The following is a 17,379-nucleotide window of genomic DNA, read 5'->3' as shown; positions in this document are numbered from 1 at the left end:
TACCATTCAATACAGGCAAACAGGTTTCCTAAGAGCCCTACTAGCTTGGACCATACTCAGAGGTGAATATTCTCTGGAATTTAAAATGGGGTGCTGTGTAGACCTTTCTCATCTTTCATGACCTCAAAACCATGATTTCCTGATGAATGCCCTCAACACACGTTTTACAATTCATCTTGGAAATAGGAAGTTTGCTCCCAGGACCTACTTTGTTTCTCTAAGCCCGTTTATGGCAGTGAGCTGTATCTTCTCCACCCCTGTGCTTTCCATGACACTCCTAGACCTGGAATAAAAGAGGGAATCTGCAGAGGGAGGTCTATGGAGATATGAGCTTTCATTGAGCTAAATGTAAACATTCTAGATGTATGGAAATACATCAAAAAGTATATATACATGTGCGTGTGTGTTTGTGTATATCAATGTATCTGTGTATGTATGCATCCTTAATCTCTGTAAATTAAAGCCATGCATTAAGTCCCTGGACTCAAGTACAGCTCATGGTAATTACTAAATGAATTTTGGGTTGTGTGTGTATCCCCTTGTACCTACCTCCTGGGCACCTGATTTTCGTTATTCATCAGCAGTCCTTCTCTGAGTGAGCCTCAGTAAAGCTTTGAAGTGCAAGAACAGAGAAGCACGTTTCTGCCTACCTCTGGTTTTCAGCACCAGAAATTCTGTGTCTAACACCTGTTTTCAATCTTCTGCTCCATTTCTCAATCTTATTATATCTCTGCCTTTTCACACTTTGTAGTCTCTCTCTAATATTTGTTTGCAAAACACTAACTCATTTGTATTTCTATAATTACTGTGATTTTTTGTCTTCTCATCTGTAGTGGTTCCTTCCTTCTGGCGGTCTCTCTCTAAATACTGTTCTTCTACACAATGGCGCAGCATGTGAGACGATCTCTTATTTTAGGAGTGACAAGGCAGTTTTCTTGATAGTCAGGATATAATTATGTTTCTAGAGCCAGAACATTCTTTCTCATGAGATAACTAGTCTCCAGATTCTTGACTTAATGAGCTCTAAGGGTTCCCATTTTGAAATGAGTATCTTTCCTCACTACTGCACCATTCAGTGACCTTGTGCTTCAGGATATGACACAGGCCTCTTACAGGAATTTGTTTACACAAATGTGCCTCTGCAGTAATAAGATATCTCTTTTTCTCAGACAAGGAAAAGAGACAAAAATGTTGAGAAAGGCTCAGAAAATATACCGGGGAAAGTGTACCCTAAAATTTCCTGTAAGGTGATACTCCTTTTCAGTTGCGGATCAAGGTTTGTCACACTAAGTTTCAGCACCGTGCATGCATCTGTCAAATCTTTCTCTTTTTTCATAAACGATCATATAACTGCCTTAAATAATTCCCTTAAAGAGAATTCGTTCCAAAAGTAACTTCCTATCAGGACTTTTGGACATTATACAAATTGTAAAGAGGCAGATAATGCCCTACCCCTATATAAGGGTAGGTAGGGATATAGGGAATTCAGAGGTAGGGGATTAAGAGGTATAAACTATTATGTATGAAATAAGCTACAAGGATATATTGTACGACATAGGGAATATAGCCAATATTTTATAATAACTATAAATGGAGTATAACCTTTAAAACTTGTGAATCACTATACTGTACATCTGTAACATATACTATTGTACATCAACTATACTTCAATAAAAATAAAGGGGCTTCCCTGGTGGTGCAGTGATTGAGAATCTGCCTGCCAATGCAGGGGACACGGGTTCGAGCCCTGGTCTGGGAAGATCCCACATGCCGCGGAGCAACTAAGCCCGTGCGCCACAACTACTGAGCCTGCGCGTCTGGAGCCTGTGCTCCGCAACAGGAGAGGCCGCGACGGTGGGAGGCCCGCGCACCGCGATGAAGAGTGGCCCCCACTTGCCGCAACTAGAGAAAGCCCTCGCACAGAAACGAAGACCCAACACAGCCATAAATAAATAAATAAACAAAAACAAACAAACAAACAAAAAACACCAAAAAAAATATAAAGAAAGAAAGAAGCAAATAATGATGGTGGCACAGCTAGCATTCTAAGTACTCTTAAGACACACCTGAGGTACATGTGAGGTGAATGCAGATCTCTAGACAAAACACCCAGGATGGCTCTTTTCTGACATTCCTTTGGCCTGCAAACACCAGATCTAATCTTTAAGCATAATTTCTTTTAAAATGTGTGTTCTCAGAGGGCAAGGCTTTGTGCTCGAGTTTTTTGATGTGGTGGCCCACAGTTTGCTTGCCGTAGTAGTTATTAAGTATGACTCATGCACTAGAATGCCGAGAAATGCTATTGAAACCAAAAAGATACCTTTCAGATAATTAGCCCTTGGCGGAAGGCGCTGCCCATCCATCTAGATCCATTTGGAAATCTAGGGATCGACAAGACAAGACAGAAAATGCCAGAGGACGGCCACGGTCTCCAAGCTGCACCTCCTGCCATCAGAGACCCATGGAAGTCACGGCAGACACTGCCCAGGGTCCAGACCTGTGCAGATGCTGGCTGTCAGGAGGTGACCGGCTCACATTACAGATGACAGCACTTAACAAAGCCAAGAGGATTAGATGTTTAGACAATAGGCGGGAAGCCATTCTGCAGTCAACTGACTATAAATTTAAAGGAACAGCTCATTATTTAGAGCAATCTTAATGAAATGGAAGGAAGAAAGAGTAAATTTTTATTGGCCAATTTAATCCAATGCTCCCAGACTACTACTAAGTCAGAATTCCCATCGGCTTCAAAAGCACTAGTGCAGAGGGACCGTAACTGACCTTTTAAAAATGACTAGCGTCTAAAATATGACACAAATGAACCTATCTACGAAACGGAAACAGACTCACAGACAGAGAGAACAGACTTGTGGTTGCCAAGGGGGTGCAGGGTCGGGGAGGGAAGGATTGGGAGTTTGGGGTGAGCAGATGCAAACTATTATGTATAGGATGGATAAACAACAAGGTCCTACCGTATAGCACAGGGAACTATATTCAATACCCTGTGATAAACCATAATGGAAAAGAATATGAAAAAGAATATATATATGTATAATGGGGTCACTTTGCTGTACAGCAGAAATTAACACAACATTGTAAACCAACTAGACTTCAATAAAATTAATTTTAAAAAATAACTATCAAGCTCATCATATGCCCTTCATTTTCAAACCAACTGATTTTACTCTCAGAATGTTTTACTTGTACAAAGATTCCTTTTGTTTCCCTATTTTAATCACAAACAGTCATTGATTTTATTTGCTAGGAGAAAAAGGAGAGACAGAGAGAATGAAATCTGAAAAATGGGTCGACTAAGCGAGGCATTTTAGAATGGAGAGCTGGGTACAATTCCAGAATAAAGTTATTTAATAAAATGCTAAAGTGGCCATTTATTCAAACTGGCACATCCTATTAGAAGCTGTCTTTAATGCAGGATTGCCAGGCATCGTCATAAATATCACAAGCTACGGATTTCTGTGTGCAGGGAATAAGGATCATGTTCCTACTAGGACGCGGTAATATCTTCATCATCACCACACAATATTTATTAAGGGTCTCCCAGGACACGTGCCGCAAGGGAAGACGGTATCTTTATGATAACACAATAGGTTTATGAGTAAAAAGTTTAAAGCACCCTGAAAATTGTAAACGTGAGACCGATGCCATATAATGAGTTAACATTTTTTCACAGGGTACGTCTTCTGGTGGATGAGGGCTATGAAGATAGAATTCTGATGGCACATGACATACATACGAAGCATCGGCTGACGAAATACGGAGGTCACGGCTATTCTCATATACTTACCAACATTGTTCCTAAAATGTTGTTTAGAGGTATAACTGAGGCTGCACTTGATAAGATATTGATAGAGAACCCCAAGCAATGGCTAACTTTCAAATAGGATGGTTGTTCTGAATTCATACCTTGAGTATAAAGCTTGCAGGGAACAGACAGTGATTTCAAACCCACTGTGACATATTAATCAGAGCTACATTGGACTAATGACAGAGCATTTCTTTTTATGAGAATTAGAAGACTTTTGCCTTCTCAGAAACTGGCTATTACATCTGTACCTTTAGGGAGTTACTGAGCCTAATTAAGCCCTATTGTTTTTCCTTAACAAAATAAAGACAAAAGTACCCATATCCAAACAATGATTTACAGTCTACGTCCCCTTAGTGGAGTTTTGCTTCCTTTTGTTTTGTTTTCTTAATCTATCACCAGCACTCCATGAAAAAATTTAAAGTGTTTCTAGTTAAATTACCCCTTTCTGGAGCAATCTAATGTTTCTTGTAATATTGATGATTCTACTAATTATCCTGCTGTTCTTTAATTAATGCTTAATGAATAATATGACACTTCAAAATAGCTTCTGTGGCAAGGGAAGTTAAATTTTGAGACTTTTTTTTCAAAGGATACTGTAATATAATTACCAATTCACAATGGTAAAAATATTGTGGAAGGTTAATTATATGCTGTTCACCTATCTATATATACTGATAATAAATCAGTTTTGTTGCCTGTGGCTTTCTGGTATCCAGGTTTCCTATAAATTTTGCTGTGTTAGAAAAATTGGTACAAGGGGACATGAACACGTAACATAGTAGTCAAGTATAAAAATTCAGTCATAAAAGTCAAAATATATTACATAATATAGTTTAATGAATCATTACATTTATAATAACAAAGGCCACAATTTAATTAATTAATAATATAGAATGCAAAAAAAAAAAAAAGAGAAGTGTTTGCCTTATAAATATTCCCTTTATTTCCTTTATCTTTTATTTGTCTTTCCTTGGGCCTGAACAGAGAAAATAATGCTTACTTATCCGAAGAAAATGTCAGATCTATAAGAAATGACAGTCTGATTCTAGAGCCAACCCTTTAAAAGATACCCAGCCCTGATGTTTTGTGTAAATAAAGCCTTTTAAAAACTCTTAGTTGATGTGTTCTGCTGTTTATAAACTAATCTTTTGGTTGAATCCTTTACTATGACTTGTTACCTAAAAAGAAAAAATCTCCAAACCCTTAACGGCTAATTCCTCTTTGATTAATACATATTGTTAAATGGAAATAAAATCCACTGCAATTCCTTTATGAGTTATCTTACATATTAGAAAGGCCAAATAGAATTAGTCATTGTTCTTGATCAATGGGCTTACATGTTTTTAATCATATAAATCATGAGAGTTACTCAGACCAAGGCATTTAAACCAAGCAAACAGCACATTCAGATGGGAACACCAGGCATAACTCTTGGAAAGTTGAGGTTGGCTAAATAAAAGATATTTCTGTGGATCAATGATGATCAAGCTTTCTGTGTATTAGAACAGAAAGTATCCAAGAGGAATGAGCTAAACAGAACAAACTAATTCCTTTAAATGAAAAAATGCAAATGTCCTTCGCCAGTAAAACAGGCAGATTTTTCAATCTCTGTTTTTGAAATCTACTTCTCAAAGAGTCTTCAAAGGCACCTGAGAGTGGAACAGATTTTTCATTGTAATAGTGGAAGTTGTCTGATAGTTAGGATGTATCAACATGCATTTTAAATCTTTTTCTTAGACTAAAGAGATGGCTTTTGGCAGTGTACTTTAACCAGAGAGGAAGGATTTGCACTACTCTCAAAATCTACTTTACTGTCAGCTTCAGTCCACCTGAGAAAAAAGAAAAAAATTGCTCATTCAAATGCATATAATTCATAAACACTGCAAAGGACAGCTACTTCGTCTCTGCAGTCCTAACAGTAACAGTTGGCCACAGAATGCAGTGAAAGTATTGATTGGCATATGGTAACAAAGAAGCCACAGACCTAATTTACAGACACAAGATTTCTGGGGCATTTTAACCTAATAAAATTTAATTTTCTGGATAACTCTTAGAAGTCGTCTAAATTATTTTGCTACTCCATATATTTCTGTCTTCCAAAATATATTTCAATCCAAAATAAGTCAAATAACTTATGCACGATTGTGTGTGCCTACACGTACATTTCTTTAAATTAAATTTTTGGGGCTATACAGCCATTGTGCCTACGGTCTGAAGCCATATATATATTTCATCTAACATATATATATGTACACATACATATATATATGTAGCAGGTATTTGTATAAAATATATACACTTTCTTGTCGTATTGGTTATATGTGAAATCGTTCATTTTGAAATAACCTCAGGCCAAGACTTGTAGTAACTATTTGAAGGCCTTACTTAGTGTCCCCTTGGTGACGCATGCACCAGTGCAAATTAAACCTATATGCATTGGCTTATGAATAATCTTTTGTTCCAAAGAAGGCAAAAGCCTCAGTCTGATTTAACACCAAAGAATAAATTTCTCTGACTTTCCAAGTAAACCTAAATGCATTCAATTGACAAACTGGACACAGGGGGATTCTCTAAATACCATACGTAATTACACATTTACACACTTAGAGAGTAATCCTATGATACAAGTTCAATCTCTACTTTTAAAGACTTATCACCCGAAAAGAGAGGAAAGAAGATTCCTAAGAAAAAGAATGTGAAACATGATCATAGGCTTGGGAATTCCCTCAAATCCAGAAAATTCCAGGTTAAGGCTTAAAGTTGAATCATTCCCAGGTCTAGCTCTAAAGTTAACAGGAGTACAAGGCAAACAATTTCTTTGGGGACAAGCAGGATTATGTCAATGAGACCTCCTCCTGCAGGGTAAAAATCATTCTTCCCCACACTATGAATGGACCCCGAGTAGCCTAATAAGCAGGTAAACTCACAAGAACCAAAGCTGACGTATGGATAAAAGCAGCGAGATCACAGTACACCAAAGGATCATATATATTGAAGAAATAATTCAGTGTCTTAGATTTTTCTATAAAAATTTGTGATCTATACAGGACTTCATTCACACAGACACTAACAATTAAGGAGTATTTGCTTTGGCGGTAGTGGATCAACATCTGCTTATCTTGCTTTTAATATTTTTTTTTTTTTACATAATGTTTCTGAGTATACAGATGTGAGTCAGGTAGCATTTGAATTCCCCCACATACACACAGCTGAGGTGCCCTGCGTCTGGCATCCCCTGGGGTCCTCGATTCACTGACGTTAGCCATACGAATCCAGTGTCCAAACTCAGAGTAATAAGCTTAGTTTTTGCATGATCAGTCAGCATAGATAATAAATCCAGAAAATGTGCTGTATTTGTTGTTGTTTCCTCCGTGGGCTTTCCCACCATCTAATTTGATGTAGACTTCGTCTCCTGGCTCCAAATGAAGAACCACACTATTGCTCGCATAGTCGTAATTCTGATCAGCGTCTTGGGCGATCGCGCTAGCACGCACCTGCGTGAAACAGACAAGAATTAGAATTTGTAAGAGAGAATTCTCAGGCTTTCTTTTCTTTTCTTTTTTTTTTTTTTTTTGCCATTCACACAGCATCATAAGCTGACTGGCTTGCCATGGCACTGAATTTAGCACAACCAAGTCCACCTTGGCCTTGGGGCTTTATGAGGATATCTTTGTAACAGTTTCGACTATGTTATTGGAAAGGAGAAAATAGTGCTTTCGTGAAGGTGATTCTAAGTCTTTGTTTTTCTTTTTACTATGCGTTGTAAACAATGCATACCACTCTATTCTCTTCCTAAATCATGCCTTTTTCTAATTCCTTGTAACTCTGTGCCCAATCACTTCTTGAAATGGTCATTTTTTGCATTTTAATTTAAGCCAAGCAGCAATATCCTAACCAGCTGTTTGAGTACAGAAGTTCAATCCAAACTTCTGTTGGTCCCCATGATTATTAGAAAATTGAGATCCACGGTACGTACAGGCTCAGAGAAATCCCACTCCTGTAACTCTACTATACAGGAAGAAAAGAAAAAAAAAAAAACCTTTTGATTTTGGGCTTTCAAAATCTAATTCAAGGAAAAGCCCCTGGTACCTGAAGCTTAACTCATTGAAACATCTTTGGTTTAAAAGTCTTCAGAGTTCTTTTTTCTATTTGTGCCTTTTTATCACTTAATTGTGATGTGTGTACGTAAATAAGCTATTTAATTTCAACACATCTAAAAGTTATAGAAGGAACTACATTTCTATAAATTTGAAGTCTCTAAAATTTCTAATTTTTTTTGAATGATCTCATTGGATACCCTTTTATATTGAGGTGATTCTAAATGTGTGGTTTGCTTTGAGGATGGAGATTTGCTTCTAATCCTATCAGGTTGAGCCTGTGATCTCATTAGTGAGCTGACAGACATTTGCAAACAGTCCAGTTGCCCATCATATCAAGTAATATGGACATTCTGTCACATCCTCAACTCCAATTAGGCTTCATATCCGTTTAGCTGTATTTTGATTCTGACTTGGAAAAAAATTTTTCAATAGGCAGACTTGTACTTGATTTATTTCAGTAAAACATCTACTTTGTGGCTTGTTTCTGTTCCACTGTAATGATATTTCTCCGAATAACGCAGCAAGTGATTTAGTGGTTTTGTAAACCTGCACTATGTAATAATGCATGACTTGGGGTGCAATATGTGGGATTTTATCACTTGGCAAAATGAGAGAAATGAGACATAAGTCAAGAATTTCCATGCCTTTCTTTCAAAATTTAAATGATTGGTTTTCAAATTAAATTTTCATGTGGTATGTTCTCACATTAATGCTGAAATGTTAAAAAAGGAGAAGACTCTTCGACACTGCTGAACTTGTAAAGTAATTTGAGTAGTATTTTAAAAATTTATTTCTGGATATCATATAGCAAAAGGAGAAAAGGGCTTAAAAGATTCAGAATTGCTTAACATTGTGCTGACACTAATAAAATGAAAGCAAAATATAATTATGCTCACAAGCACTGACTTAAATGTATACACCAATTTAGTGAGGTGATCTGTTTTGACCATTAAGTAATAATACAATTTAATGTCATAATATTTCCTAGGAATTAATCACTAGTTTATAGGAGTTGCATGCTTTGATTCATTAATTTCATCTAGTCATTAGTTCCCAGGGAAAAAAAATCTACAGGGAGAATAGTACTCTTAGGACCTGATTTTTTTTTAATGTGTGGATTTTTAATGGGTGAGAAAAATTAAAATATAAAATACTAATTAGCTATGTTAGTAACATATTAATTAATTATCAATCTATGATATACTTCTCACCTATGATTAATAACCAGGCACACATTTTTATTTAGTGCTTTAGGTATTTAGTATTAAGTTCTATGGGTATTATGTTTTAACATTGTTTTCTACATGAGGGCATTTGGGAATTTGGGAACTGGGATTCATTAAAATCACTTGATTTATATATATATATATATAATGCAATTTTTATTCCATGGGATATAACCACAAGCCCACAAAATTGTTACCATTTTTATTCAGTAGGTGTTACCACAAAAACCTGCAAATGCATTATTATGATCCCACAGACTGGAAGGTTACCCTTATGGTTTTCACTTCCTTTGTTGGATAAAGCCAGTGTGATTGCTTTTTAATGAAAGTGATTCTCTAAGATTTTAACCATAAGACTCTCCCAATTAAATACCTGCCATACTCCAGTGTACTTTGCATGATTTTACTATGTCTGCTCACCTGATCATACTCTAAAGGTATAATGGGACTTGAAATTTCAAGCTGTAGTATCCAGCCCAGTAACTTCCAACAATTCTTCCTTTAAGCCATCACACTATTGAGGAAAGTAATGCATCCACCCTGGAGGCTATTTTCAGGTTCCTAAATGTACACAGATTTCAGCATTTTCTCTGACGATATGATGCATCCTTTCCTTAGCCCGATATACCCATTTCTACCTAAATGTACTCTAATATCTTTCCATCTTATAAGTTAACTATTTAGATTCTGCTGATCTTTAGTGCACGTTTCACAGCCCCTAAAAAGATAATTCATTTGACATTTTATTAATCTTGCTACTAAATGAATAACAGCCCACAAACTGTCTTGTTTCCAATATATCTCATGTTCACTGGTGCCATAACTAATAAATTCTTAGAGTAAAAACTAGTCTTTAATTATTTTATAGTTCTAACCTTAAGCCAGTTTTAGTTTTTATTAGAGTGGCTTATTAGAGTGGTATTATAGTGATTGGATTCAAATAGCAATATTTTTTATTCAGGTTTCCTGCTAAATGTATACAAACATTTAAAAAAATATTTCCAGTCTCTATGGAAAGTTATTTGAGTCCAACTTTTGCCTTTAATATGCACTGTCATGGGCTTTTTAGACATGGTAAGATTAAATTTAGGTTGATGGTTTTATGGGGAATATGAGAACCGTGGTCCTTTTAGTGCTGTGTTTGTGAGGATGTAATAGGTTATGCTGCCTTAGCATTATCTTATTAGGAAGGGTTTATCATTAGAGACAATATTTATGGTAACATTTGCTAATTTAATTAATTGCTACTGATGCTCTCATAATTTCATTTTCATTGTACTTCTGTGGAATCATAAACAAAAGGTTAAGTGGCGCATCAGGTTAATTTACTGGCCTTTGATGTTTCCATCTGTGATCCTGCATTCAAACACAAAGCATAAATAAAATGGTTCTCATATGGTTATGGTCCACAGGCATTCCTCTATCCTAGAGTGAACTGCATTTTTAGTTTAATTTTTTTGTGCTTCTCAAATCCACTTAATCCATAGAACATTACGCTGACATGGATCTCTGAGTTTCTGTTTTATGAAAACAAATTAGGTCAGCTCAGAGGGGGGAACGGCCTGCCATCTAAGAAGTGATCAGACAAGAGCAAAACTGAAAATCAAGGATAAACTCTTTCTTTAACATTAATTTTAAAAGGATTTTTAAAGATTTCTCATTTGCAACGCCTGCAGACCAGACTTTACAAAACAGTTCTATTCTAGATATAGAATTCCTTAACAGTAATATTGTAAAAACCATTTTGCAAAACAGTCCGTGCTGAACTCGAAAATATATTGTTTGCTACTATATTTGTTTTTCTGAATAACTTGTTGCTCCCCTTTTGTAGAAGTAGCAGCTTAATAATGCCAATGAAAAGCATTATACATCTTAAGGTCAGCTGTTGTGCCTTTTTTTTTTTTCCTCCTTCCCCCCACCCCATCCTCATAGAATGTGCATGCTAGGATGGTACAAAGAATGAAATAATTTAAAAAACAAAATGCACGTAGAACACATATATGGAATTGTTTTCTTGGAATCTTTACCTGGGCCTCAGCATCAACATTTAAACTAATTTAAATGTACTGTTCCCTAGCTTTTCATGCAGTTGCAATTTCCAGATACTTAAAGAAGTGTGTTTTGATACACTGATAAAACTTGAATCTTATTCTATTTGAATTAATCCCTCTAAAAACAATCTCTCCAGCCTGATAGTATTTGCCAGACCTAACCTTTGAGTCAGAAGACAGCCAATTTGTAAATAAATGGGTGTCTCATCACTGCCTGCTGAGAGGCTGTTCACAAGTCATTTTGTTAGGGTGACACAATAGCTCTATTTTGGTACAATGTGTCATGGCCTTTTTAGCCATTTACCTATAACTATCCCACTGCTCTGTGAATAATTTTTATTTATCTTAATATTAGTTTCGTGCATAATAACTAATAATAAACAACCCTGTCAGTGCCTCCTGGTGGCCATTTTTCCTCTTTTTGTTCTATGCGACCTTAGGGTCCCTTAAGCTATTTACTTCTGAATTCCTTTAGAAGTGAGGGGTGGTAGGAAGGGGGAGGGACAGGATATTTTGTCCTTCGTCTTATACGTTTAGGGTATTTGTCTTTAACTTTGGAAGAATTCTGACACTGTGAATTAGGACTTTGGAATAAATTCTGCTTTAATGTTGCTTAATAGAAACCTGGGTTATAGCTAGAAAGGTCTGAATTCAAGGGAGAAGTGACCTGAAGCCGGAGAGCCCTTGTAAAATCACAACTGGCCACGGCAGGGTAGGGGGGCCACTCCCTGGACCACCCAATAAGCAAAGTTGAAGCCCAAGCATTCAACCCAGACTGCAGGCTGCAAGGTCTCCCCCAGCGGCTGCTGATTCAGCGCTTGCAGAGGGTCTGATTACACTTTGAGGTAATTACAAAAATTATTCTCCTCCCCCGATGAAGAGATGGGACACGCTTTGGTTTTGCAATGACCGCGAATTTCTCAAGCAAACGGGGAAGTGGCCCCAAGCATAACACTGCAGACCAGTAGCCCTTGTGGCAGCGCCGATCGTCTCGGCTCAGGAGAGCAGGTCCTCTGGCCGAGGGCTGATCTGAGGCTATTCCACAGTCAAGGCCAAGGCCACTGCCGCCTGTGAGCAAAAGGCTGGGTTGGAAAGACCCTCACGCAGGCGCCCTGGGGCTCGCTGGCAGTGAGGCCCAGAGCCCCAGGGCTGGGCTCCTCCGCCCGGCCTCCCGACCACCTGCCCGTGCGCCCTCCTCCTCCAGCCAGTGGAGTTTGGGTTCTGTGTCTGCGAGCGTGCTTTATGGCACAAACCCAGAGTCTCAACTTTTCCTTTTGTTAGCAGCACTCATTACCTCTCCCCCTTCTTCAGCTGAAATCTAAAGCAGAGTTTTTGCATCTCGAATCTGACTATCTGTGAGTTCCCCGGGTCTGGGACGCCGCAGGGACCTTGCGACCGCCGGCCCCGTGGTTCTGCCTCGGCCTTGGACGCGCCCGGCTCGGACTCACTCCTTCGCGCCCCTTCTTTCTCCCTTGGGCCCCGGTCTTTCTCCCCCGGGTTTGTCACCCTGGCACGCCCACTCCTGGCTCCCCCAGCCCTCCCGTCCCCGCCAGGACCTGACAGTGACCCCGCACGGCTGAGGACCCCGCAGCCGGGGGGTCGCTCGCTGCTCCGGGACTCCCCGCGGTGCACAAACTGTCCCGGGGACCGAATCCCGGCTTCCACCCCTCGAGGGTCGCGCGCACCAAGTGCAGGTCCTGGGCTCGGGAACCACCCTCTCCAGGCCGCCGGGCGCTCTTTGGCGTGCGACCCCAGCCTTCCCGGAGTGGAACGGCGTTGCCCCTGGCTCTAGGCTCCCGGGAGCGCGGCTGCCGCGCCCTTCCTCCGCGGGCTCCCACCCCCATGCCCGGGGTCTCCTCCCTCTCGCCGGCACCTTCCCGCGCTCCCTCCCCGCCCTCCCCGCCGCCCGCCCGCGCTCACCTGGTTGTTTTTGCAGAGATCGGCCCACATGCTGGTGCCATCCCCTCCGCGCATCAGGACGTGGTAGGTGAAGAAGTAGATGCCCGGGATGGAGCAGGTGAACTTGCCCGTGGTGGGATCGTAGTGGTTACCGAGGTTGGTGACCACGTCGTCGAACTTGAGCACCTCGTAGCCTTCGTGCTGCCGCTTGAGGCCGGCGTAGAAGGCGATCTTGGGCACCGTGCTGTAGGTGGCGGCGCTGATGGCCCCGGCCGCGTTCAGGCCGGGCGCCCCGGGAGGGCCCGGCAGGCCTTGGCGGCCGGGCTCGCCCTTCTCGCCCGGGGGGCCCGCGGGGCCCGGCGGCCCGGGCTCACCGGGGGGCCCCCGCGGGCCCGCCTTCCCGGGCCGGCCTGCCTCGCCTTTGGGGCCCTGGATGAAGGTGGGCAGGGACTGCATGAGGCCGCGGTCGGGCGTGGCGGCCGTGCTGGGCGCCTTGGTGCCCCCGTACGGGTCGCAGACCATGCGGCAGGTGCCCAGCATCTCGTAGTGCGCCGACGTGCCGGCCGAGCTCACCAGCACCGGGATGAGGATGACCAGCAGAAGTACCATCACCACCCCCAGCGCCCCGGCGGCGACCAGGCGCCTCCTGCTGCCCACCAGCCGGCTCAGCGCGGGGCGATCCTCTTGTCTGCTTTTGGACAAAATTTTGAAGGTTGGGCGGGGACCTCGTCAGAGCCGAAAACAACCCCTCTGCGAACCCCAAGTCCCCTGGGCGGGCGCGCGCCGGCCGCTCCTCGCCCGCTCTCGCTGCCCCCAGCCGAGGCTGCGGCTGGGGAGGGAGCTCGGACGCCCGGCGACTTGAGCGCAAGTCCCCGAGCAGGGGGCGGGGTGCTCGGGGCGCCCCCTCGCCGCCCGCGAGCCCCTTCGCACCTGTGGCTGCCGCCGGCGCCGGCGCGGCCCCCGGGAGGGCAGGGAGCCGCCGCCGCCTCTCGCGCTCGCCGGGGCCGCTCACACTTTTCTGCCGCCGCCGCCGCCGCCGCCGCCGCCGCCGCCGCCGCCGCCAGCGATTGACTTTGCCGGGTTCGCCGACTGCGCCAGTTCGCACCAACTTTCCGTCTGAAGTTGCCTTTTTCTGCCTCCTCTTCTTTCGCTCGCTGGGATCGCCCTCCTCCTGCCTTGTTTTTTGTTTTTGTTTTTGTTTTTTCTTCTTCTTCTTCTTCTCCTCCTTGGCAACCACCAGAACTCTAATAGACGCGCATCCCCAAAACCCCGCGCCGGGCGCGCGAGCTCAGGCCAGGCGCCCCCCGGGGGCGTGGAAAGGCGGCGCTGGGCACCGGCGGCTCGGGGAGGCCCCGGGCTGGAGCGCAGGGGCTGGCGAGCAGCGGCGAGCGCCTCACCGCCGGGAGCAGAGCGCGAGAGAGGCCGAACGCAGAATTCTGCCTGGGTACCACCTGCCAGGAGAAGAGGAGGCTGACAAACGCGCGCCGGAGCAATTTATAGGCACCCAAGGCGCAGAGGAAGGGGAGCCGCTTTGGCATCTCACTGCGGCATCTGCTCTGCTCATCCCACTCAAAGGGAGTTTGGCATGACTCTGACAATGTGGGATTTTTCCCCCCCTCGGCCTCTCTTTTCTTCCCCCCCCCCCCCTCTCTGCACATGGATGAACAGTGAGATTCTGAATACTCCCTTGCTGAGCCCAGCCGATGGCGGCGCTCTCGCTGGACAGATGGGGGTGGGGAGTGAGACAGGCGTGCTGTAGCCTTCAGCACTCCAGAGTCACACCTAAGTCCCCTGTTTCCCCACTGCCTGCAGCCCCAGTTGGAGGGTGCAGTTGAAGGTTGAAAGGAGGGTGGCTGGGTCGACAGTACTTCTCTAAGGGCTCACCCACAATCAGCGCTTCAGGTGTTTTTTTCAAAATGCCACTTTTAACATAAGGAGAGCCCTCTAGAATTTTCCAGATGGTAGATGCGATTTTTTTTTTTTTTAACCTTATGGTTTTCCTCACCAGCCTTCCAAAATGAAATAAGATGTTTCCCAGAGAACAGTAAGGTGTGTTGAAGAGACAAAGACCGTTTCTCTATGATTTTAAATGAACATGCCCACCGCATAAGAGGGGGGGAGGGGTGGTTCTTTTTACTAACGCTGCAAATGGTGAGTGTATACATACGAACTCTTATTTACAGGCTTACAGTTCTAGCAACCTTTCAGGAGATTCAGCCATTGACCTAAGTTGCATTTACTTAAAGGTACTACATGCACGAGAAATAAGCACTTGTCAAGATGCCTTCAAAAGTCTTCAGATAAAGCAAGCAGCTTTCACAAAAGTACTGAGCAAGATCTTTTCGTAAGATATAGAAAGAGTCCTGTAAGTTTCAGAGCACATCTCCTGCATGTGTCTTGGGGGAGGGGGGACATAAGCAAAATATGAGAAAGAAGGGCTCCCATTTGCCGTGGCGAACAGGAGAAGGAACAGCCTGGATTTATAACATTAATGGAAAGCCCCCGGAGTAGCTATTAGGCAAGTTATCCCACCAACAAATATATAAGACACACAAGAACGGCTTTAAATAAACAAATAGAATTGATTCGTAAATCATACTTTTGCATTCAGGAGCAACGGATGTCAGTCAAATGTGGGTGACATTTGCTTGTCAATACGGGGATGATGGCTGGGAAGACGGCGACTTATTACACCAGGGCGAGAATTGAAATGAGAAGCAGAAACAAATAAGACTACACAGCAAGCAAACAGTAACATCCCCGGCGCCGATCAGGGGCCTGCGGTCTGGTCTGTGGGCTCCACAGCACGGACGGACATCTCCTCCTCTCTGCCTTCTGCCTACCCCTTATCCCATCCCACCAGTTCAGTTCTTTCTTTCCTCCTTCTCTGTTTCAGAACAAAATAAGGTCAAATGAGGAGGCAGAAGGAAACAAAGATTCATTGATTCTTCTAAGAGAAATGTCAGCAGCTCGTCAGGTCTTTCCTGGGAGAATCACCACTGAGGCGTCGGGCTGTGAGGCACAGCCCAGCCCTGGGCTCCCCGCTCTCCATTCTGCCTCTCTCTGGATGCTGACACAGGCCCTGCTCCTGCTCCTGGGACACAGTCCTTCTCACTTCTCACACCTTTAACTTTTCTTCGAGGGGGGTGCTTTTATAAACATGTGTCTTTACCTTGGGCAAAACTACACATATATTTCACACTATTTTTGTTCACATGAGCTGCATCATTTTCATATGTTTAAGCAGCAAACACATAATAAGTTCACTCCTGGCTACAACACCTATTTTCCTAAAATCTCTTCTGGGTTGCTTCTCAAAGTCACCTTTCTTTAGGGGGGGTACAAAACGGTGACACATGGTGTCAGCAGTGGAGGGTAATATATTAATGAAACTGGCTCTTCCCTGATACAACAAATAATCAAATGTTGTAAGACTTCTCTGTTGCTAAGGAGAGTTGAGTGGGGATAAAAGAAAAGGTTTTTTAAAGGTAGTATTGTATAAATAAATTCTCATCAAAAACCTCAAGATACACGGACGAAGCCTCAGCTCATAGAGGAACCCATCAAGGCTGAAATAGTAGAGTTAGAATGGACCCTGGAAAGCAAGTCTCTACCTGCTCGCTTGGCAGATGGTGAGACTGAGACCCATAAGCCTCGAGTAGAATCAGGGTCATTCCATGCGCTTGCTGGTACACCTTCCTCTACACCACGGTATCAGTACACCGCAGACCAGCCCAACCCAAGACCTGCGGTACTGTTCCTAGTAATTCAGGCTTTCCTCCTTCTACTTTCTCTAATGCCAAAGCAGAGCTTGATTTTTCCAAGTGAGGGCTCTAACATCTCAAAGTTCTGCTGAGATTTGGACTGGTGCTCAATCGTCATCCTTCATAATGAGGACACCATCCCCCATGTCACATGGCTGACCCTAGTCTTTCCAGCGAGTGTACACACCTCGACAGTGCACGGACATTTGGCTTTTTAGTGCAGGAAGTTTACATGATCGGTCTCCTTCCTTTCCTCTAGAAATGTCCCGCCAAGCGTTGTACTTTGGGAGAAACTTCTTCTGTTCCCCCAAGATTTTCAGGGGTGCCTGGGCTGTAGATGAACTCATGACTGGTTCCTGCCACTTTTCACTGCTTGAATTTCCCAGAAGGTTCTTTGGAAAGTTACTCACGCTTCAGCCCTTATTCTGACAGTTAGAATAAACCATCTGATATGGCATATTACTCATCATCTTTATATGTATATAATAATAGAAAATGTGTCAATTAAAAAAA

At 42.8% G+C, this 17,379-nt stretch overlaps 2 protein-coding genes across 2 annotated transcripts in view; one reads left to right on the top strand and one right to left on the bottom strand.

The window, feature by feature from the left end:
* The window catches only part of PTER (phosphotriesterase related), a 66,575-nt gene extending 62,049 nt beyond the window's left edge, over positions 1-4,526 (top strand). The window contains exon 5 of the mRNA XM_036843195.1: positions 3,692-4,526. Within this exon, the coding sequence (XP_036699090.1) occupies positions 3,692-3,902 (211 nt within the window). The 3' untranslated portion in view covers positions 3,903-4,526. The remainder of the gene's footprint in view (positions 1-3,691) is intronic.
* Positions 4,527-5,092: 566 nt separating this feature from the next.
* On the bottom strand, positions 5,093-14,023 carry C1QL3 (complement C1q like 3). The gene is made up of 2 exons (XM_036843199.1): positions 13,124-14,023; positions 5,093-7,320 (listed from the first exon to the last, which is right to left on the bottom strand). The coding sequence occupies exons 1-2, from the start codon at positions 13,709-13,711 to the stop codon at positions 7,141-7,143; spliced, it is 768 nt and encodes a 255-aa protein (XP_036699094.1). The 5' UTR covers positions 13,712-14,023; the 3' UTR covers positions 5,093-7,140.
* Between the last annotated feature and the right edge of the window lie 3,356 nt (positions 14,024-17,379).

Source organism: Balaenoptera musculus, chromosome 2 (assembly GCF_009873245.2).
Source record: "Balaenoptera musculus isolate JJ_BM4_2016_0621 chromosome 2, mBalMus1.pri.v3, whole genome shotgun sequence".
Classification (NCBI taxonomy): Eukaryota; Metazoa; Chordata; class Mammalia; order Artiodactyla; family Balaenopteridae; genus Balaenoptera; species Balaenoptera musculus.
Note: the sequence above shows the minus strand (reverse complement) of the source record. Positions and strands in the feature narration are given on the sequence as shown.